Here is a 23,509-nt window from a genome sequence, read left to right as displayed (position 1 = left end):
ACATAACTCCTTGACTCGAATCAGATAATTCCTTGACTCGAATCACATAACTCCTTAATTCGGATCACAAGGTTTTTGATTCAAATCAGGTAAATAAAAATTCTTTTCAAAATTAATTGTGATTCGAATTATGATTTAGTGTGACTTGAATCACAGGCACAGAACATGATTAACTCAAATAATTTTTTTTCCACTTTACTACCTTTGATTCAAATCATTCTTTCTTTGATTCAAATCATAACCTCATGATTTGACTCAAATCATTTTGTGTTTAACCTCTAGCACCTATTTAAATATTTTTTAGTGTCTCTTTTGTGTGTGTGAGAGAGAGGGATATATATATATATATATATATATATATATATATATATATATATATATATATATATATATATATATATATATATAGAAGAGAGAGAGAGAGAGAGAGAGAGAGAGAGAGAGAGAGAGAGAGAGAGAGAGAGAGAGAGAGAGAGAGAGAGAGAGAGGAGAGAGAGAGAGAGAGAGAGAGAGAGAGAGAGAGAGAGAGAGAGAGAGAGAGAGAGAGAGAGAGAGAGAGAGAGAGAGAGAGAGAGAGAGAGAGAGAGTTAATTAGTTAAAATTGGACATTTACTCGGTTAGATTGATTAACTCAAGAATATTCACTAAGAAAAGTTCTATTGAGAGCCATACCCATTTTTCCAAGAAGCTTGAAAAATCATGAGAGTTTCTTCATTCACAAACACACTATCTCATTGATTTAATCTTGTGAAAAACTTCCTAGAATATTGTTATTGTTATTGTGATAGTTTATAGTTGTGTTGTGTGAGATTCTTAAGATATCTTTTATCATTTTCAACCTTGTACCAAGAAACCATGGTAGTGGTTCTCAACTCTAAAGATTAAGTGTGAGAGGTAGATCCAAAGTACATAAGGGAAACTGATGTTTTTTGTGAAGTTTTTGTTGTGTGTATCAGGAAAAAGAATCACTTTTTCTTATGGAATTTGGTAGTGTTTTATCCAGTAAGACAAGAGTTTCTCTATAGTCTAAGGAAAATTTTGGTGGAAATGGGTAAAGGTTGAAGTAGAACAAAATTGGTAGTTGTCCAATCATTCTAAGCGAGCAATCATTTAGACAAGACTTTGAAAGAGTAAAGTAAATGTTGTTGCATAATGAAATCTTGGAGCATGATTAATGTAGCTAGCAATATTTTAGGATCAAGATCATTGAAGATCTTGAACATTCACTACAACAAACAAGACCTTAGACAGCGCTTTTTTTAGCCTTAGACAGCGCTTTAAAGCGCTGTCTAAACCTCCGCTGCTAAAGGTTTAGACAGCGCTTTTTTAAATCTTAAAAGCGCTGTCTAAGCCCCCCCCCCCCCTTAGACAGCGCTTTGGCCAAAAGCGCTTTATAAGACCCTCTTATTTTAAATTTTTTAGGTATACCTTAGACAGCGCTTTTGAAAAGCGCTGTCTAAGCCCCACCCCTTAGACAGCGCTTTGGCCAAAAGCGCTTTCTAAGACCCTCCTATTTTAATTTTTTTAGGTATACCTTAGACAGCGCTTTTCAAAAAGCGCTGTCTAAGCCCCCCCCCTTAGACAGCGCTTTTGCCTAAAGCGCTTTCTAATCCCCCCCTTAGACAACGCTTTTTACAAAAGCGCTGTCTAAGGTATACGAAAATTTTTGAAGCTTTTGTTTTAAACCACATTTTTTCCAGGTTTATAAACCAGAATTTCTACCTGTTTTCAACCAGATTTTGACAGACAATTATCACATTTTATATATGCCATTTTGGCCTTTTTTCTACCAATTTTTGGCTAACAAATATATATATATACCAATTCAAACCAATTTTGCCTTAAATGTATCAAAATATATACAAATTTATGTACACATTTACAAGTCATTACATATACTACAAATGTACACATTAATTACACAAATTTATGAACAAACATTGAGCTCTAACATGAATTGACACCACTCCTCTTTGATTTCGTCCACTTGATCCTTTGTATAAAATGCACACTTGAATTCCTCAAAGTACTACATAATAATATAACATATTTTGAATTAATTCCAACTATTTAATTATATGAGATATGTGTAAATATAAAAATAACTCATAAGTTAGAAATACATACATCGGTGGGAATCTTTAATTGGCCCAAAGCAAGAGTATCTCGCATAAACCTCAACATGAAATACCCGCAATCTATTTGATTACGTTGTTGAGGACACTACATATGAAAAAAAAAATATGGATTATAAATCCTAAGTTTTATCAAGTGTCATCACTAATATAATAAAAAATGTGGTAATTAAAAATATACCGCCACTTTAATCCATGTAATGGAGTTGGCGCCCCTCCTTGAGGTTTGGATAACTCGTTGGGCCCGAAAAGCTTGTAGGACGCTAATAAAATAAAAATGAAGCAATTAGAACAATTCACATAAACTAAGAAAATTTTTGAACATTCTCACTTACGTGTCAATTAGGACCTTCATATCCGGGTATGTTGTCCAATCATTTCCTAACGAGTCAAGATAATACACAATTTCTCGGATAGGATTGATTGCGAGCAACAACCAATGTCCACTGTAATGATTAGGCAAATGTTAGATGGTAACTTGGAAAATAATTATAATAGATGAATTTAGAATGAAATGCTAACCCGGTATTAAACGGTATAAAAAACAACTTCTCCGCATCTTTATTGTCCATGAGGATCCGAAGAACGTACTCCGTCACGGTATCCGGTCTATTTAAGATTAAAACTAAGTTGACGGTCGCGGGTGCTAAGAATCCGAATGACACGTCCAAACCATTGGGGCGCATCAATTTGTCATACAAAAACCTAATATAAAAACATCATTAACACCTCTTTTGAAACATAAAGTAAACCGGATTAACATAAAGTAAACATCATTAACATAAGTTGTTTAATTAATAAAACAAAGTAGACCGGATTTACCTAATATATGTATTGACAACGTTGACGCCGATTTCTTCATGACTAAAAACTTGCATGAAGTCTTCATTACCAATCATTTGGTCGTAATCAAAGCCGAAAATCCCTACCTCCATATGTAGGGTCCGAACACCTCCGGTCGGTATATCGGTCATCTCTAGAAATGTCCTGAGGCACGACCTATACTTGGTGGTAGTTTTTTTCCTAGCTACGGTCTTCTTAGCACCAGAACTTTTTACCCGTGCGGAGGCGTTGCTAACCTCCTTTTTTTTGTTGTGCGGAGGCATTGCTAACCTCATTTTCTTGAAGCTACATGTCATATAAATAGTTAGATCAAATTAAGAATGTAACAACTTCCATGAATATATGTCATATAATTGTATATTACCTCTTTTCTTGAAACCGTGGACTCGGTATGTCGTGGAATCGCATTATCTTTTGATTTGGATTTTGTGGGAGTCTATTTAACATAACCAAGGAAAATATGTAAGTAAAATTTTAAGCATAAATTTTAAACTTTGAATATACACATTAAAGTTAACATAAGTTTTAAGCATACCTCATATCCTATGCATATGAGGTTTGTCGGCCATGCAACAAACGAACCTACTGCTTCGTGCACCGTTGTTGCATCCGAATCATCGCTAGGATATGGTAATGCTGCATTCGGCTCAACTGCAATATCAACTGATACCTTCAAACATCCAGCAGGGAGCTCTCTAGTGTGGAGTAATACTCCGCTAACGTTATGCACTTTTCCCTTGCCAACCATCCGATAGTATGGTGACGACAAATACAGCTGACAATGGGAAATGCCCTAAAACCAATAATAACAAGAAATCGTTAATGTGTATATATGTCAAATACATAATTTAAGCAAATAGTTCAATTTAAGACAATTATATGTAATTACCTCTGGAATGTTCGGCTGAAAGAAACAGTTGATACTGTTTTTGTCCGAAGCATCTCTGTATACTGTTGAGGCGCTAGCCTCTCTTTCTCTCCTCAATGCATCAAGCTCAGCTTGCATGGCTTCCAATCTTGCATGAAGCTCCCGATTACTAGGAGCCTTTCCTTTTTTAATACTCAGGGAGGTCGGAGTGACTCCAAATCCCTTACCCCTCACCCGACCAGAATACTCAGGGACATCTAATGCCCGACTAAGTATGCCCTTAGTATCATCGGGAGATAAAGACTGAGATAGCTCCTCCTGAAAAATCAGATGAATACCGTATACTTGTCAAATATTTGTGTATAAAAATGTTATTCAATTAATGAAAAAATGTTATACTTACACATTTCTGGTATACGTGTAAAACTTCTTCTTGAGGAACTCCAGATTTGCCCACACGGGCTTCCTTCCACAAAACATGTGCAGGAAGAGATGTTTCTGAACTTTCCTCCTTCTGCAGCTACACATTAAGTCATACAATTTGATCAGATAAAACTAATATATGATGAACAAATTTGTTATCGCAATTTATAAATACTTACCATGGATTGTTCTAAGCGTCCATATCCGACACGTCCTTTTTGGTACGGATATGCGGGACTTGATGCTCTTTCCCGATTTGTAGCACTTATTCTTTGAAAAACCGGGTCTTGTCTTTTGGATTTGAAAGCTTCCCATTCTTCAGCCGATATCAAACTTTCATATTTTTTAGGAAGCTCCGCATCCACAAAATTACCATCCGCATCCTTAAGGAACTTGGATGATAAAAATGTCTGAAACCCTCTTAGAAGCTTTCCGGCCAATTTCATACAAAAACCTCTTCTTTCTTCTTCGATGTTAAAACATCGCTAAGAAAAACATACAGATTGATAGTTAGTATCGGTAATTGAAAAAACATAATTGATACCGTATAATTAAGGGCCAAATGATTGTACCTTTATCTCACTCCAAATTTTTTCTTTGGACTCATTCAGCTCTTTGTTTCTCCAATCATCACATGTAATGGGAATTTCATTCCTTACTAGTGCACCGATAAAACTAGTTAAGGTATGCCCATTAGGTTCTATAAGCTGTCCCTGGTTGTTCCAATAGACATTTAGTATGATGCCTCGAGATCTTCCTTGGACCACCCTTCTCATTACTGTGATGCCTCTTCGAATTTCTTCTTCCGCGGATACTTTTTTACTAACTTCCTCATGTTGGTCATCAGCCATGTCTAACCTGTAATAAACCAAGGAAACCATCAAATATCAAATATAACTTATAATCAAAGCAATTGAAAACAAAAAAATAAAGAAATCATGCATTATCAGATATAACTTATAATCAAAGCAATTGAAAACAAAAATATAATGAAATCATGCATTATCACATATAACTTATAATCAAAACAATTGAAAAAAAATAAATAAAGAAACCATGGATAATTTACCTAAGTCACTAACATCTCTTTCTTTTCTTTGTTGGAATATTAATCACTTGTTTCTTAGCAATGCGTACGGATGAATTGATCCAAATTCCCTCATTATGATCGTTTCTTATATATGACTCATCCGGTATAAGATCCTCAACTTCATCATTTCTATTCAACTCATTCCGTCTAATGCATGACTCATTCTCAACATCAATATCACATTGATCGACACCGCTATCATCAGTCACTTTGTTAGAGAAAAGCACTATAGACCATTTTGTACTCTTCGGGTCATTCACATAGAACACTTGTTTAGCTTGAGATGCTAGAATAAAAGGTTCATCTTTGTACCCCACCCTAGTAAGATCAACTTGCAAAAATCCAGACTTATCCATTCGTATGCCACTACTATTCACCCACTTGCAACCAAAGATGGGAATCTGAAACTTCTCGTAATCAAACACCCAAATGTGCTAAATAACTCCAAAATATGACAAATTTGCATATTTGGGGTTTAAGTCCTTCATACTTGATATATGCATTGCTTCAGCTAGCACGGTGACACCACTATTTTGCATAGTACTCTTATCATCTTGTTCTTTGGTATAAAATGTGTATCCATTAATTGAATATGCGCTATGAGAAAACACATGCAAACTTGGACCATATGCCAAACATCTCAACATTTCTGTTACCGAAGAAGGATCTGAAGAGCGCTTCAAATAAATATGATCCTTCAACCATTGTATGAAACTTTGATTGTGCTCTATAACTATCCAATTTTCATTTCTGTTCGGATTTAACCTTCGGAGTACATCCTTGTGCATTTCAACATATGGCTCAACCTCATTATTATTGTGCAGAACATACAAATGAACTTGATCCCGTTCATCCCTTGATATTGTCACAATTTTATTCCCAATTAATTTTTTACCTTCCATTTTGTCGAAAATCTGAGCTCTGGGGAGTCCAATCGATTGAACGTTAGACAAATATTCAGTACAAAACTCAACAGCTTCTTCAACAATGTATCGTTCAACAATACAACCCTCTGGTCGACTTCGGGATTTCACGTACCCTTTTAATATTTTCATATACCGTTCAGCAGGGTACATCTATCTCATATAAGCTGGTCCACACAACTGTGTCTCTTTCACAAGATGAACAACTAAATGAACCATTATGTCAAAAAAAGACGGAGGAAAATACATTTCAAGCTCACACAAGGTAATTACAATCTCTTTTTGTAGTGTTGGTAAGATCTCGGGATCGATCACCTTACTACAAATTGACCTAAAGAAAAAACACAATTTAGTTATGGCACTTCTTACTTTTTCTGGCAAAATAGAACGTATACCTATCGGTAGAAAATGTTCCATTATAACATGGCAATCATGTGTCTTCAAATTCTTCAACTTGAGGTCTTTCATAGAAACAAGTCTTCTGATATCAGATGAGTATCCTTCTGGAACCTTAACTTCACTCAGAGACTTACACAATTTTTTTTTCTCCTTTCTAGATAAAGTAAAAGCAGCAGGTGGTAGATATGTTCGTCTTCCTTTCTTCACGGGTGCTAATTCAGTTCTCATTCGCATTTTTAACATGTCCTCCCTTGCTTTAAGGCCATCCTTAGACTTGCCTTTTATATTGAGTAATGTACCGATAACACTTTCAAATACGTTTTTTTAAATATGCATAACATCGAGAAAATGTCTCACGTACAAAGACTTCCAATATGGCAATTCAAAAAATATCGACCTTTTCTTCCACCCACCTTTCACAATCTTATGTGCAAAAGGCTTGCCAAACTCAGTACGCACATCTTTCACCTTTTCAAAAACTTGTTCACCTGACAATGCGGGTGGAGCTCTACGATGTTCGGTGTCTCCATTGAATGCTTTTCTCCACCCACGGTAGTGATGTTTAGAATGTAAGAATCTACGATGACCGAGAAACACATTCTTCTGGCAAAGTTCCAATCGAATCGTATCGGTTCCGTCTTCACAAACAGGACACGCACGTTGACCTTTAATGCTATACCCAGATAGATTCCCGTATGCTGGAAAATCATTAATTGTGCCAAACAACATCGCCCTCAAATTGAAACTTTCTTTCCTATATCCATCATAAACCTCCACACCGTTCTCCCACAAAATCTTTAAATCTTCGATCAGAGGTGTCAAGTATACGTCTATGTCATTCCCTGGTTGTTTAGGCCCAGAGATTAACATAGATAACATCATGTACTTACGCTTCATACATAGCCACGGAGGTAGGTTATAAATCATAAGAATCACAGGCCATGTGGTATGTGAGATACTTTGAAGACCATGTGGGTTCATTCCATCAGTAGATAATGCCAATCGAAGGTTTCTTGCTTCTGATCCAAACTCAGGATAATCATTATCAATCTTCGACCACTGTGGTGAATCAGCCGGATGCCGATACTTTCCATCAATAATTCTTTCATCTGCATGCCAAGTAAGATGTCTTGCATCGGTTTCACTACGAAACATGCGCCTAAATCTCGGAATTATCGGAAAATACCATAAGACTTTTGCGGGAGATAATCTTTTCTTATATCGAGACAAACCGCATTTAGGGCACTCAGTTAACATTGCATATTCGTTACGAAACAAAATGCAATCGTTAGGACAAGCATGTATCTTATCATAGCTCATGCCAATAGAGCACAACATTTTTTTTGCCTCATAGGTTCGATTAGGAAGAACATTATCATCCGGTAGCATTTCTCTCATAAGGGCCAACAACTCTGTGAAACTTTTATCCGACCATCCATTGCCCGCCTTTAAGTTGTACAACTTTAATACCGCAGAAAGTCTTGAGAATTTAGTGCAACCTTTGTACAACGGTTTCTCTGCATCGCTTACCATCCTCTCAAACATTTCAGGACAATCATGAAGATCTTCTTCCAGTGCTTCTACAATCTCTTCAACTCGATCACAATCGTATGTTTCCGTGTCTTTGTCGTATGAAGCATAGGTCGTATTACTTTTTCCACTCGATTCAACATTCTCGTTAATTTTCTCACCATGAAATATCCAACACTGATAACTTTGATCAATTCCATGCCTCAGCAAATGCGATTTCAATCCATGTGCGTCAACCTTACCAATATAACAACAACGCAAGCAAGGACAATGCATTCGTCTGGGGTTTTCAGCGTGTTGAACAGCATACTTAACGAATTCCAAAACCCCACTCTCGTACTCTTTGGTCATTCGATCGGCACAGATCCATGTTTTATCCATGGTTTTCCTACTTATTAAAGTAAACAATTAATCCAGACGAAAATACATAACTAAGGTAGTATCTTTGAATATCCTAACAATTATAAAGTTCAATTCATTTTAAACTTCAAAAACCTATACATAACCAATGTTAATATAAACTTCAATAACGTATCCGATACGCCAATATACCAACTTTAATTACCTCATCACTTTCATTTTTTATATTACAAGAATCAAACTTTTTCTATTACAATATACCTATAACTATACCTATAACTATATTAGAGTTCGTTCAATCATTTTATGGGAGAAATCTTGTTCCTTTAGAATGAAAGTGAGATGAACAACACTTTCACAGTTAAAAAGAAAAAAACTACCTATTCAATCTTCAAGTATAATCACTAAGGAAACATGAAGTTTGAACAATATTGAACATCTAAATCCAAGCCTAGTCATGACAGCCCCAACATGCAATGCATTTCAAAATTCATCATGCATACCAAGCAAGTATAAAGAAAATCAAATTGCATACACATATACATACACAATTCAATATACATACATACACAAACTAACAACTCCCAAATCACCAACTATCATTAAACATTGCATTTGTAACACCAGCAACTAACCGATTAGCATAGCATTTTCAACAAACAGTTAACCATAATAAAATTAGAATTAATTCAATTAACATCAACATTCAAAATCAATAAACCAACCATATTCCATAGTAGTTTCAATGAACATTCAAATTGATTTCAAAGCATCATTAACTTTAGCATATCATTGCAACGTCCATCAACACAATAATGATTTCTAACTTCCATACTAACCTCAACTAACATGATCAATGGACTTCTAACTCATGTCACCTCTAATTACTAACAGCTTATTAACTAACATTTTTCATAACACATTTTCCTAACTGTTTTGACTACTAATCTAACTCTCCTAACACAATTAGTTACCTAACAATTTATTAACACAATTGCATACTAGTTTAACAGCTCTAACATCATTTGCTAATAATCATCCAATTCCATAACAATTATAATAATCACTAACAAGTTAGCATACTAACTCAATCACTAAAATACAATAACAATTCAAACAATCCTAACTCAAGCAATCTATAATTATCACACTAACTGTTACAACAGTCCTAAAACTTCAATTAACATTCACCAAAATCCATTTAACATCCTAACTAGTATTCACCTGTCACCAAACTTTGTAGCTTGTTGTTGTAAATTTTGGGAATATCGGCACGGTTGAGATTGTTGAGATGAGGAGTGCGGTGGCGGAAACGGTGGAGGTTCGGAGGTGAGAGGCGAGTGCGGCGGTCGATTGTTTGGGTGACGGCGGAGGGACCCTCGAAGGCGGAAAATAGGGTTTTCGGAAGTTGAAGGAAGAGAAAGTAAAGGTGATATGGGGATGTCGTGTTTTGGAGTGTCTGCGTGATGTTGTGTGAGTTGAGAAGAAGGTTATGGCTGATGGAGATTGAGGGGAAGAGGAAATGGCGGAAGTTTGTGAGGTGAGTGAAGAAGAGGGAAAACAAAAGAACAGAGAACGAAAAGTGAAATGGAGTCTGAAATTTTATTTTAAATAGACCTTAGACAGCGCTTTTGTGGAAAGCGCTTTCTAAGGTATGCCTTAGACAGCGCTTTCCAAAAGCGCTTTCTAAACCCCCCCTTAGACAGCGCTTTTGGTTTTAATTTTTTTTTTAATTTAAAGACTTTAGACAGCGCTTTATCAAAAGCGCTGACTAAGGTCTATATTTAAAAGCGCTTTCTAAAAGCGCTATCTAAGGGGGGGTCTTAGACAGCGCTTTTAGAAAGCGCTGTCTAAGACCCCCCTTAGACAGCGCTTTCATTATTTTCTTGGAACATTTTCCGTGTTTTATTTTAATTTTAACCTTAGACAGCGCTTTCTTTTAAAAGCGCTGTCTAAGATGCGCTGTTAAAAGTCATTTTTGGCGTAGTGATTGAAAGTTGAGAATCTGCTTCAATAGAAGGGAATATCATTTTAGATATATATTAGCTATAACATTGGGCATATAATGTTCAGATTTGTGATAATATGTTGTATCAAAATACTTGTATGATTATCTTTAAAAAATGAAAGGCATTACAATTTTTAATGGTAAAACCATTTATGAGTGGAGTAGGCATATCAATGACGAATTCTCGAACCATTATTCATCTGGTGTACATTTATCTCTCCCAAACTCTTTTAATATTTTTGTATCATATTGTATGTTCTTACATTTGTTCATCCTTAGAATATCATCTAGATTTAAATCTTTCTTATAGTATTTTATCATATAAGTTTAGGTATGTGATGTATCTAGTTCATTGACTATTATTTACCTTTATTATAATAGTGATTACTCTAGCTTGGGTTAATCAATCATTGATATATCTCAATTTTTAGCTATTCCCAAAATTTTATTATGATCAATATTGAATGGCTTATTTAAGGGAACTTCTTTTATCTCGGTTCGTTTGAATTTTGATTGAATCATTCATGACAGTAAGACAATGGAACATAGTATTGTTGAATACATCAGTTATATTTTACTTCTGCTCGCCATGTTTATTTTGAATTTTGAACTCAGATTTAATGCAAGAAAACCTTTTTAAAAAATGGTTTAAAAGGATTAATCTATTCACCCCCCCCCCCCCCTTTCTAGACCTTTCATGCCCATATTCTCGCTCAACAATTGGCCTCAGAGTTGGTCTTTCGATAAAGTAAGTGACTCAAAAAGTTGAAGATATGGGTAAAATGATTTTAGGGGTGTGTGTTTTAAAACTTTCTTATCTAGCAGATTTAATATGTTTCATAGTCATCTTATTATACGATTGATGTCATTATCTGAATGACCTAAAGTTATCTGAAGTAATCCATTATAATATGTTAACAATTCTATATTCATGTGATAGAATTTCATAGTAACTAAATCCATCCAGGATTGAGCTAACAAAGTTTTTGAGTTGTGTGCAAGTAATCGTAAACCTAGTTGTATAGCTTAAAGATCATCGTTACACTATAATTATTCTTAACAAGCTTTGTCACACAATATATATGTTTGAATTTTGCAAAAGTATCATGAGAAGAGAGAAGAAGCATGTCCTTTTTGACTTACTCTTCCAAGGTCATCGTAAAGGAAGATAAAGATAGTTTTGTGAAAATGTTGACACGTTCACTGATTGTTCAACAAGTATCTAAGAAGATTCAAAGAATTAAGTTTTGAAAGATCCATATCATTATCAAAATGTTGAATAATTTATCAAATAATTTCAATTACGAATACCAAATTAGTTAAGTAGTTAATCATATGCTTAATACAAGGATAATCAGAATATCTTCTTTTTCAATTCATCTGATATCTTGTAAAGGAGTGTTTGGAAACGTTTTCCAGAAGTGCAAAGGAAATCATATCCAATTCTTTGTATTGTGCTATTGTTATTATTGTTTCCTTTTACTAATAATTTTATGTGTAGTAAGTTAAGTTCTATGAAATTATGCTCCCCGGGGGATAAATGTCGAATGCGGTATCTTAGACAATTGGTTCAACAAGTTAAACCATAATCCACATAATCAACACAATTTAACTTCTACAAGATGATGGAGCGGAAAAGAAATAATTAACACAATAATCGGTAACCCAATTTGATGCAACAACACTAAAATCTGGGGGGTTGGCTTCCAACTCAAGAAAGAAAATTCACTATTAGTAGCTTAGTACAATTAGTCTTACAAGAAACAACAAGCTCTATGTTGTTCAATTCCTCTTCCTAACACTATCCAATGACTTTATATTTAGGTCTCCCCCTAAATATTAAAACCCCTCTCACTTTCTTCTCAATCACACAACCTGTGATTGGAGATTACAACTCAATAATCAATATTGAATATTATAACTCGACTAGACAAACCTTACATGTCAAGTTACTAAAACATAGAGGTGTACCTACAACAATAACAAGGACTCAAGTAAATCCTAGCACTCTAAAGGTGCTCAATGTATTTCTTTCTTTCCAATGTAGGTTTTGAGCTCCTTATATAGCAAAAGTATTCTGGGATTTTTTCCTTGGATCTTTGATTTAACTTCGTCCAGAATCTTTACATAATTTATTGGATAAGACTGGTTCCATAAATATCTCCAATAGAAAGATATGATTTGGTTTAATACAAATTCAAATTTAAACCATATTTAAATATGATTTGATCTTCACATCTGTCCAAGAAATCACATAATCATATTGCTAAGTAAAAGAAATAAAATCTAACTAAATCTTCAACGGAAAATTCATTTCGAAGTGCAACAATCTGCCCTGTTGAGCAAGGACCAAATGTCGTACCCACATGTTGTGACATCGCGTCCAATATGTGACTCTTCTACACCAAAAAAAACATCTTAAAGTAGCTTGAAAAACTTGAACACTTCTTTATGTTGCTATTTTGCAAAATGCGGCAAATCTAAAAGGAACAACAATTTAGATCGTCAAATTGGTATGAACATTCCACCCCCATTTATCTTCTTGTAGTTTACTTAATTTTATATGTTTCATCTGTGTTTGGTGTGATTATTTGTTTGAAGTACTTTTATGTGCTATGTGTGCACCACCTTCTTGAAGTATTGTTTAAAGTATGATTCTGTGGAGTGTGTACAACCACCTTACTTATGTGTTACTTCTGGTGATGTTGCTTACTCTGCCTGTGGTATGCTTGTAATGCTCATTTTGTGATAGTTTTGAAGAGTATTCATGCATATCTTGTAAGTTTTGCAAGAGTTGATTTTGCCAAAATTTTCCAAAGGGAGAGATTGTGGTTCTTTTTTATTGGCTGCATTATGAAAAATAACATGAAGTGTACAAGATGTTATAGTGAATAAAAAGACACATGTGGGGCATGATTTTCCAACACGTGTGCAACATCTGGCCTTTGTCTGCAGGCCATGGTTATTATTGTTTTGTGTAAAAATCATAGTTATGTTTCAATCAAATTTGTTACTATCTTATATCAATGTGTTAGTTAGATTTGTTTGGAATATTGAATAAGATCAAATCTAATCATTTGTCCCCTTAAAAACAAAATTTTAAATACTCGTGAATTTCAACTCAAACTCCACCTGAATCTGAGACCCCCTAACTTCCACTCAAACATTCTCTTAAGTGTTTGTAAGTCTTAAACAATAAGAATACGATAAACTTCACGAAAGAAAACTACAACTTTGTCTCTCAAAGAATGGTATAAAATAGCATATGACAGAGTTGAACACAACCAAGATACACTTTGTTTCTTAACCAACCAAATATCCACTATCAGCCTCGTTGATGAGTGTATGATGCATCTCTTTATATATAGTCGATTTAGTTGGTAGGCTCATTACATTTTCACATAAAAAAATCCATAGCATATTAAATCTTGAACAAAAAAAAATCTTTTCAAAACAACTCAGCAGATTCTGGAACAAAATATTTTTTTTCCAAATTTAATCCTTCAGATATTGGTACGAAAAAAACATACCATCCAAATATGATTCATTCCCAAAAGGTCGCGCAAAGTTTGCAATCAAATGAAAATCTTTCCAAAAATAATGCACTTGTAGATAATAGAGCCAAAATGTCCCAACAGCTTACGTGACATCTTGCTTAACATTTTGCCGATAAAAATAAGTCAATCCATATGTAATAACAAACTCCCCCTTTTGGTATTTTTTTAGGAAAAATAAAAATTTGAGCGCTTCTAGAACAACAATCAACAAATAAGTCTAACAACAATATAAATCAACCAAAGTGCAATACAAACATTCAATTAATAGAACGAAACAAAAACTCACAAAGAGAAGTGTCTTCTCCCCTTATTTTCCCCAAAGCTTCAAACACAAAACAAGCGACCAACAATCTGAACATATGGAAGGTACAATCCAAATGAGCAAAAAATAAATCAGTGTTACTAGTAGGTGAAGAGATTTCTCCATAAACTTCTCTAATAATTCGGTCGAAATCTGTTCTATTCAAATAACCATTACACTCTTGCATACATGAATTCCAAATCCTATTCCTATCACTAGAAATAAGAACGATTGAATATGAAGACATAATAATAACAAATAAAAAAAGGAAGCAGAAAAGTAAAGATACCTGAAGTCTGAATGAAGGAAGATTAGTTGGTACACGCTCAGGGGAAAAGTTGTTTGGGAAAGATATTTGAATAAAAACTAATCCTTTTAAGTTATAACGGTCAATAATTTGTACCAAAGGGTAATGATGAAGTAGGAGTTCCCATAAAGGTCATCATGAAGAGGAGAGAGAAAAACTTGTCATCATTAAAGTAACTGGTGAAAACCAAGTATCACAGCATAAGGAGATCGAAGAAAACCTCGAATCTATGTAGAAAGGAAATTTATGGGATTTCTTTGCCCAAACATTTCAACCTTTCAGATCTCATGCTCATAGGGCTTATGTACATTCCAGAAAATTTGTTTGACCATCCGAGGTATAAGATCGATGAAGCCTATTCGTGTACATAGGTTCTCTGAAGTCGAGTTGGTGAAAACTGAGTATGTTGAGGCTAACAGGTCAGATAGATGTGCTGTTATATACTAATCAGAATCTAGTTAGGGTATCAAAATAAGCAAGATGGAGCCGACATCATGTGAGTCGATAATGATCTAGTTCGTACTAGTCGGATCTGATGACAAAGTTACAATGACATTTGAAGGGTCATATGAAACAATTGCTGAATATAACATTAAAATAGGGGAGTTATAATTATTGACGAGGTCGACGTTACATAAAAATTATAGGGGAGACATATGTTATTGGCAGATGTATTTATGAGGAATATGGAGAGTAAAACATGGGAATAGAGAAGGAGGTTGGGACCTATAAATAGGAGAATGCTTGGAGGGTATATGACAAGCAAAACAATATAAGAAATACATAACAGACACTCCAACCAATCATTTTAGGCTCTCTTTGACTGAAAACAAGGAAGTCAACCTTTTGGTGTTTTTTAGCAAGAACACCTTCCACTGGTGATGAGCTTACAAACATGTGGGAATATTGCAAAAAAAAAAACTCTAGAAATACTAATGGGACGATTGATTACATGTTATTCAAAATAAAGATGTTTGGGATTTAGGAGAGTACATTTGATTATGATAGTGATAGTGATAGTGATAGAGATAGTAACTTTTTCCCCTTTACTTTATTAGAAACTCCAAGTTTATTGATGACGTCTCACTCATAAAAAAGATCGGGGATTGAAGATTATGGTACATTGTATACCAAGCAAGGGAAGGTGGATTCCTTCTGTGAGGGCTTGCATTTGTCTGGCTCAAGATATGAGGAGGACATCATTTTAGATTCATGCGCTAAAGCCAAAAGGTTTTTCATGGCATCCTCTAATAACACACATGGCGACTTCTTCTATATGTACCTTCCTGTGATCCAGGATTTGGGGGTGTTAATCCCGTTCACCGTGTTTGAGTAAGATGTGTCCAAAACCATAAATGTCTCCCTTACACAACTAACGCCTAACTAATGAGCCTTTATTAGGGAATTTGAGACTATATGTAGGAACCTAGACATCTCTCACACTGTGGGTTTGTTCTTTTCTCAATATAGCACCAAGACGACTAACAATGGCAGTTGGATCACCATGGGCCCCTTGACTAAGAGATTTCTTTTCTACCATCATTTAAATAATTGCAAAATTTAGAAATATAGGTTCGTGAGAGTGAGGGGAAAAACTGGTTTATGGTAATGTTTCATGAGAACGGAAAATGCCGATTTTCATTTTATTGGATGAAAATCCATGTGACGATAAATGGTTTAAACTATGAATTCCTTACCAAGTCTGAAAAAGATATCCTTGATATCTTGGATTAATTCCATATAATGAGTTCTAGAGATAATGTATAATGGGAAAAGGGATAATGGCGACAAATAAGTTGTTAACTACTTGCATAAGTTTACTTATTATTAAGGCATTTGCAAAATATCTATTGGTTTTGACTAATAATTTCCTTTTGTTCACATGTCTTATGACGTCGTTGACCCTTGAATAGAAAAAGACTCTACATACCAAGCAAAGGTTGTTCGCAGGGATGTATGGCATGAAGCCTATTATGATTGGATAGGCGCGCTTTGCCTCTTATAGTCTCCCTTCCAGCGAGGTACAAGCCTTTCCTACTATCGATTAGGATGCACAACCGAACATCGTTAATTCAGATGGAACGTCCAAGAAAGAGACATCTTCCTCTTCACCCTCTGGAAAGATAGTGTGGACCATCTAGGATAAGGATTTTGACACCAGAGATTATGTGTAGACTCACATGCACTTTCGAATATATTTTCGTAGTGACCACTGCATGGAGGCTCATATGGGAACCAGGAAGAGGCTGAGAAGTTTAAGGAAGAGCTCGCCCGAATGAAAATGGAGATGGCAACGCTAAAGGAATATTCTAAAGTAGAGGATTTTCATAAGTGTACGTTGGAGTAAGATTCGTCGGACACCCAAAACAAGATTGTTGCCTCTAAGGACAAGGACTTCAAAAATTCAAAGGACTAGATGATTTGCCAATATTCCAGTCTAGATATCAGCGAAATGGATCTTTTCAAGATCGTTAAAGACGACAAGTTGGTGGATGAGGAAGACATGAGAAGGGGCCCGTAAATAATAGGAGAATGCCCCTTCTTTAGAGGATACTCCTTCTCTCTAAGAGGAGGGAGTTCTAGGAGCCTGAATCGACCCCTCCTTAGAACATAGGTCTTTTTATCTTTTAATAAATGTATCACTGCCTTTAGAGGACCCTTTTTCTTAATCACGCCCTTATTGGCTTACTAATGCAAACATTAAGACTTTATAGTAACTCCTTTTATGATATTTGAATTTCGTTGTAATTTTTAATTGATTTCAAAGGTTATATCACCTTGGTTGCATAAATATATTGTTTGAGGTGAGTTCCTTAAGTGCTGCTCTGGGACAAGTCCCTCAAGTGCTGCTTAGGGTGGGGATTTTTTAGTGGAGGTCTCACGCCAACGTGTCTGATAGGGTGACAAATCCTTTACTGGGTCCAATATCAATATGCCATGTCGGGTGATAAGGTCCATAGTAAAGGGCCTAAGAGCAACATGCCACAATTTTGCACTTTAGCACATCATTCATCGTTTGATTCAATCAGACGGTTGTCAGGACAACTCGTCGCAACACACGCGAACGATTTCAACCGCTTTTGATATGTAAGGATAAAACACGTCAATTCAAATATTCATATTTGTTTTCACTTTCACATTATTTTTCATTCTCTGGTGATATATGCGTTAGAGTGTTACCTTACAAATCAATATCTTCACCGCCGCATCAAAAACTTACTTCATTGATTCAAAATTTCATTTAATCGTTTCATCGAAGATTCTAGTTCTCTGGCGGAACAAACTACTTAATAAGAATCAGAAAATAAATAAAATAAATAAATTTGTTAAATTGAGATAAATAAAACTGTACCGCATATTCGAATATGGAGTAATATCTATGCGTGTGATGTGAGTTAATATGGCTTTGGTGTGTAGTGTGAGTCCGTTCTTAATGGTTCCAAATTATAAGCCAGTCAGTGATACCTTGTGTGTACTTATTAACATAAGTTAAATGCTCTGTTTTCGTCGCACACAAGTCAACCTACACTTACAGATGGCAGCCATGCAAAACGGAACTTCAAAATCCATTTACTTTCCAAAGGAAAAAGTAAACTACTTCATCTGTCTCGCAGTATCCGTGGCTTTTAATGAATTCACAAAGATGTCTTTTAAGGCAATACTATAAATAAACTTCCAAAATTTTCATCGATGTCTTTTAACCCTCACAAATATTTGAGAAACTTGACATTGTCAAGGAGACTTTTTGATGATTGGCTGAGGATTACGCCCTTAAATTTCCATAGTATTACGGCCTTCCCAAATAAAGACACTAAACATACTGAGAAAGCAAAATAAACAACCATTTAAAAAAATGCAGTGCAAAAATATGCATTAATATACACTGTTGATTAAATAACATTAGAATTTGCATTAGAATAAGCCTGCCAATAAAATAGTCCAATATGAACTTGAAAGATAGCTCCAAAAAGAGCATTTGCTTACAAACTAGGAATAACATTAAATTGATCATCATCGATGCATGGTTGACAAAAAAAACTTCAAACTCTAAATTGACCCGACAAGACAAACAACATAGGAGGCTGGAATTTTAAATATTCGTAAAAGAAACCTAAGACTATCTAACCTAAAAGCAATATTGAATTGGCAGCATAATAAACAACATGCATGCAAAGCATCAAAATATGTCTTATTAAGGAGTAGCACCACCACCCAAACCACCACTACCACCTCCCAAGCCTCCATCTCCTCCAGGCCCACCACCCATACCCAAACTACTAGAACCACCACCCAAGCCACCACTTCCACCACCTAAGCCTCCGGGGCCGCCGGTCCCACCTTGGTTTCCGTCTGCTCCGGGTGCACCCAAACCTACGATTCCTCCAGGCCCACCCAAACTTCCCATACCAGTACCACCACTCAAGCCTCCAGGACCGCCACCTAAGCCTCCAGCTCCTCCAGTCCCACCCAAACCTCCAGCACCACCACCAGCACCACCTAACCCACCAACTCCACCACCAATACCATGGTGACCACCGAGAATTCCTGCTCCACCACCAATCCCATGGAAGGCACCAATTCCAGCTCCAATTCCAGCTCCACCACCAAGCCCACCAACTTTCCCAATGCCACCACCAAGCCCGCCAGCTTTCCCAATGCCACCACCAAGCCCGCCAGCTTTCCCAATGCCACCACCAATACCATGGAAACCACCAATTCCAGCTCCGGCACCAATACCATGGAAACCACCAATTCCAGCTCCACCACCAATTCCACCAACTTTTCCTATTCCACCACCTATCCCACCAGCCTTTCCAATCCCACCTCCAATTCCACCACCAATCCCACCAACCTTTCCGATTCCACCACCTATTCCACCTATTCCACCTATCCCACCACCAATCGCACCAACTTTTCCAATTCCACCTCCAACTCCACCACCTATTGCACCAGCCTTCCCAATTCCACCAACAAACCCACCAATCCCAGCAACCCCTCCCACAAATCCACCAACTCCACCACCCAAAAAGTTCTTCTTTTCATCAACACCCTTACCGGTTGAACTCTCTGCATGTGGCGCCACATTTGCATGCACCACACCCATTTTTTGTTCATCGCCACCATTTGGAACTGTACGTGCTGCACTTGCATGCACTACAACAAATACAACAAACACAAGAATTGTACTCCACTTTGCCATCTTACTTACCTTTCAACACTTTGTTTCGGTTTTTCAGTAGGAAAAACTTGTTATGATGCTGTAGATTGCATGCAAAAGGGTGCGTTATATAATAGTGGAATCAGTATAGTGGACAGTTGAGAGTAATAAAAGATAGCAAGTGAAGGTAATAAAGAGTTGTCAAGTGTCGAGAATGCATGGGAAGACTTTAATAAGTTTAGGGCTATATCAGAAAAGTAGGTAGAATCAAAAGAAGAGAAAATTTAAGAAGGTCATGTGGGTATCGCTCATAGAGTAATTGTCGAAATCATAACAGTTTGTGTTTCCAGTAAGTATTGGACCACGCTTTTCTTCATCCATGCCAATGCCACAGATGGCTCCAGTTAGGGATCAATTTTATTTCTATAGAAAAAGTTGAAATACATTTTCTAACTCTAGATGTTTGCAACCCACACTAGCCAATCTCTTTGATTAGTTTGTTGACATTTATATGAATTCCGATCCTTTTAATTTTTGTGTAACACACGGTTTAATGTGGCTTGTTTATTCTTTAATCCTATTCCCTCGTTTCTAAAATAATTGTTACATCTTATATAGTTATTTGTCTCAAAATAAATATCGTGTTTTAGTTTCCAATGCAATTTTAATATTTATCTTTCAATTACGCTCTCTAATTAATACTCTTAATTTATTATTCTTTCACTCTACATTTATGATAATTGAAATACACCAATAATAACCAATGATAATTTTGTGAAAATACTATTCGCATTCTTTCATTTATTTTTTTAATCGGTGTAAAATCACCAACTATGACAATTATTTTGTGATAGAGGAAGTAATATATTAAATTTGAGTTGAGTATTGGTACTCTACAAAATTAACCAACTTTGACCAATTTACAGTTTTAACTTTGATTTGGTCTTTAATGACCTTTACATTCCCTTGGTTTTGTAGCCACACTAAAGAAGTGAAAATGGTAAAAGTAGCATTAATGGGGTTGGATTTTAAGTCTGAAAGTGTTAAAATCTCACATCGATAAGTAATAGAGGAAATGTTGGGTTTATAAGAGAGGTGACTCATACTTCCACTGTCTTAAGATTTTTGGTGGATATATGACATCAAAGTCTTTTAGATCTCCAACGTTTGACTCATTGAGGTATCGCTCCCCTGACTCCCTAACAAGTGGTATCAGAGTCCTGGTTGATTCGGTGGAGAGCGAAAGTGAATCCTAGTGTGGATCAAGACTAGTGATGTGGGTGACTCGCACTTGTGGGGGAGATTGTTGGATTTCAAGTGTGAAAGTATTAAAGTTCAACATCGACTAGGAATGGGAAAAATATTTGGTTTATAAGAGAGGTGACTCATACCCCATTGTCTTAAAGTTTTTTGTGGATATGTGGTGTCAAAGTCTCTTAGATCCCAAACGTTTAACTCATTTACACTCTCAGGTCTTGCTCCACGGACTCCCCAACAATATGAATATAAACTTTTTTATCCAAAGTTGAGATGTGGTAAACTTCAAGTTCTTTATTTTGAATCATCTCAAAAAGGAAATATATATTAAGTTTAAAGTGTTTAATTCTTGAGTGAAGAATATGGTTGAAAGGAACTATGGCAACATTGAGATTATTAGAATAAACTGTAAGAGATATGATTTTAAACTGCGGTTGTGGTTGCATATGCGATTATGATTACAAATGTTGTGATTGTGGTCATTGTATAATAGTAAAGTTTATAAGTTCAAATCATAATTGACAAATATGTTGGACAATGATCCATTCAATGATTCATCTAACGATTGTGATATTGTGTGGTGTCATATCATATGCGATCAAGATTAAATCTTGTGGAATTTGTCAACAATGTTAAAATATTCAAATGGTTCATTAAAATTCCCTTATGTCTAAGCAATTTTTAACACCATTACATTTTAAGTAAAATTTGTCATGTTTATCTACAATCCTAATACTTTATGTCTAAAGTGATTAAGTAAACATGATATTTCTACTAGCTATTTAACCGTGTTAGTTCTTGAAATCTATTTTCTAAGCATGTAAATGGGTATTTAAAGCATACGTTGATAAAAACTAGAAATTACTCCCTCTAGTCATAGTTATAAAAAAATTGACTTTTTAGATTCATTGAATAATCAATATATCTGATACATTATACAATCCAAATATATTGATTATTCAATAAATCTAAAAAGTAAATTTTCTCTTATAAACAGGACTGAAGGTGGCAACATATATCATAAACATGCCTTAAAACCACAATTAGTCACATTCAAAACAAATATATACATTAAACATCACATTATACAACAAGTAATAACTAAGAATTTTTAAACAAAGATTATAAACATGTTAGAGATCTTTTTTCTTTAAATTTTTTCATACACTCTTCATGTAGTAATTCCCTTTCTTTATTATCACCCTCTTTATAATAATAATTCACCCCTCTAACTTAATTTAAAGCGTTCCTCTTTCTATGATTTGATACCGATAATATAGCTTATAAGCTATGTACATCTTCGATTTAACGTGAAATAATCAGGATCTCCACAAGGATACACAATGCACGACTAATTCATTCAATCGTTTTTTAACATAGTTTCCCCAAAATAATCAGTAATCTAATATTACATCCAACTTACCTCTCCAAATCCTGCTAGTAGAAGAATAATCACCTTAAAACTATCAATTTTTTTTGCAACCAACTAAAACAACTAAACTATCATTTATATTAACCCCTCTCAAAAACTAGAAATGAAGATAATGTCCTCACTATTAGGACATGGGAAGAGGCTAGTACAGAAAGAACAACAAAAGACATAAATAAATAAAAAACTAAACTATTGAGTTCAAGATTAAGGGAGTCATACCTTGAGCCTTAAGCTCCTCCTTGTTCATGTTGGTTGGGCTCTCTTCCTATTGCCTCCAACTTCCTTCATTGTAGTTACTTCATACTCTTTAGTGGAAGGCATGACAATAGACGCCTCATGTTCAACTATCTTGATTTTCTTTTTCTTTCTCTTAGATAAGTTTAATGAGGTCTTCCTTTACAACTTTAACTACGTTTTCCTCTACAAGCGCTTCATGGTAAATGAATTATTTACTTGTTTATCACCATTGTATTCACGTATTTATTAGTATACTTACACCCAAAGTAACATAAAAAAACCCCTAATTTATACTTTATTTGAACATTGTCTTGAAGTTATACATGGATTAATCTTATTTTATTACCTTTTAATCATCATAGGTTAAAAGATTTAAAAGCATTGAAGAAAGGATTAATTATCGAACCAAATTAGGAAAATGACCCATGACTTAAAGACCAAAGTGAAGCCAAATTCGTTAGGCAAATCATACTTCAATTAGCGAAGCCAAACAAATAAGAAAATGGTTTGAGCATTCAAAGTCAATTAGTTGGGCCAATGGATCCTCGACCAGCGAATCCAAAAATATAAAGTTTGGGTTGGAAAATAGGGAAAGTTTGTTGGATAAATCACAACTCACCCAGCGAATCCAAGGCGGCTAAGAAGGTGATTTAAAGATTACTTTGGCGTGAAGAACCCAAA

General features: G+C 35.3%; 2 protein-coding genes across 2 annotated transcripts; both read right to left on the bottom strand.

Annotated features, from left to right (window-relative positions):
- Nucleotides 1–739: 739 nt before the first annotated feature.
- LOC127093964 (uncharacterized) lies at nucleotides 740–3,232 on the bottom strand. Its single transcript, XM_051032846.1, has 5 exons — nucleotides 2,958–3,232; nucleotides 2,658–2,840; nucleotides 2,471–2,581; nucleotides 2,349–2,398; nucleotides 740–759 (listed from the first exon to the last, which is right to left on the bottom strand). The coding sequence occupies exons 1-5, from the start codon at nucleotides 3,107–3,109 to the stop codon at nucleotides 740–742; spliced, it is 516 nt and encodes a 171-aa protein (XP_050888803.1). The 5' UTR covers nucleotides 3,110–3,232.
- Nucleotides 3,233–18,634: 15,402 nt separating this feature from the next.
- Nucleotides 18,635–20,062, bottom strand: LOC127096728 (glycine-rich cell wall structural protein). The gene has a single exon (XM_051035282.1). It carries the CDS (start codon nucleotides 19,942–19,944, stop codon nucleotides 18,937–18,939), a length of 1,008 nt encoding a protein of 335 aa, XP_050891239.1. The 5' UTR covers nucleotides 19,945–20,062; the 3' UTR covers nucleotides 18,635–18,936.
- Between the last annotated feature and the right edge of the window lie 3,447 nt (nucleotides 20,063–23,509).

This window comes from Lathyrus oleraceus, chromosome 6 (genome assembly GCF_024323335.1).
Source record: "Lathyrus oleraceus cultivar Zhongwan6 chromosome 6, CAAS_Psat_ZW6_1.0, whole genome shotgun sequence".
Lineage (NCBI taxonomy): Eukaryota > Viridiplantae > Streptophyta > Magnoliopsida > Fabales > Fabaceae > Lathyrus > Lathyrus oleraceus.
The sequence above is the reverse complement of the archived record's forward strand: the minus strand, read 5'-3'. Positions and strand labels throughout refer to the sequence as shown.

Bases quoted from the DNA above. Each gene is read 5' to 3' on its own strand.
- LOC127093964 (XM_051032846.1), bottom strand. From the start codon at position 3,109: ATGACCGATATACCGACCGGAGGTGTTCGGACCCTACATATGGAGGTA. The intron at 2,841-2,957 runs GTAAATCCGGTC...TTTTTATATTAG, and splicing joins GTTGTCAATACATATATTAG to GTTTTTGTATGACAAATTGA. The intron at 760-2,348 runs GCGCCAACTCCA...ACAATATTCTAG, and splicing joins TATCCAAACCTCAAGGAGGG to GAAGTTTTTCACAAGATTAA.
- LOC127096728 (XM_051035282.1), bottom strand. From the start codon at position 19,944: ATGGCAAAGTGGAGTACAATTCTTGTGTTTGTTGTATTTGTTGTAGTG.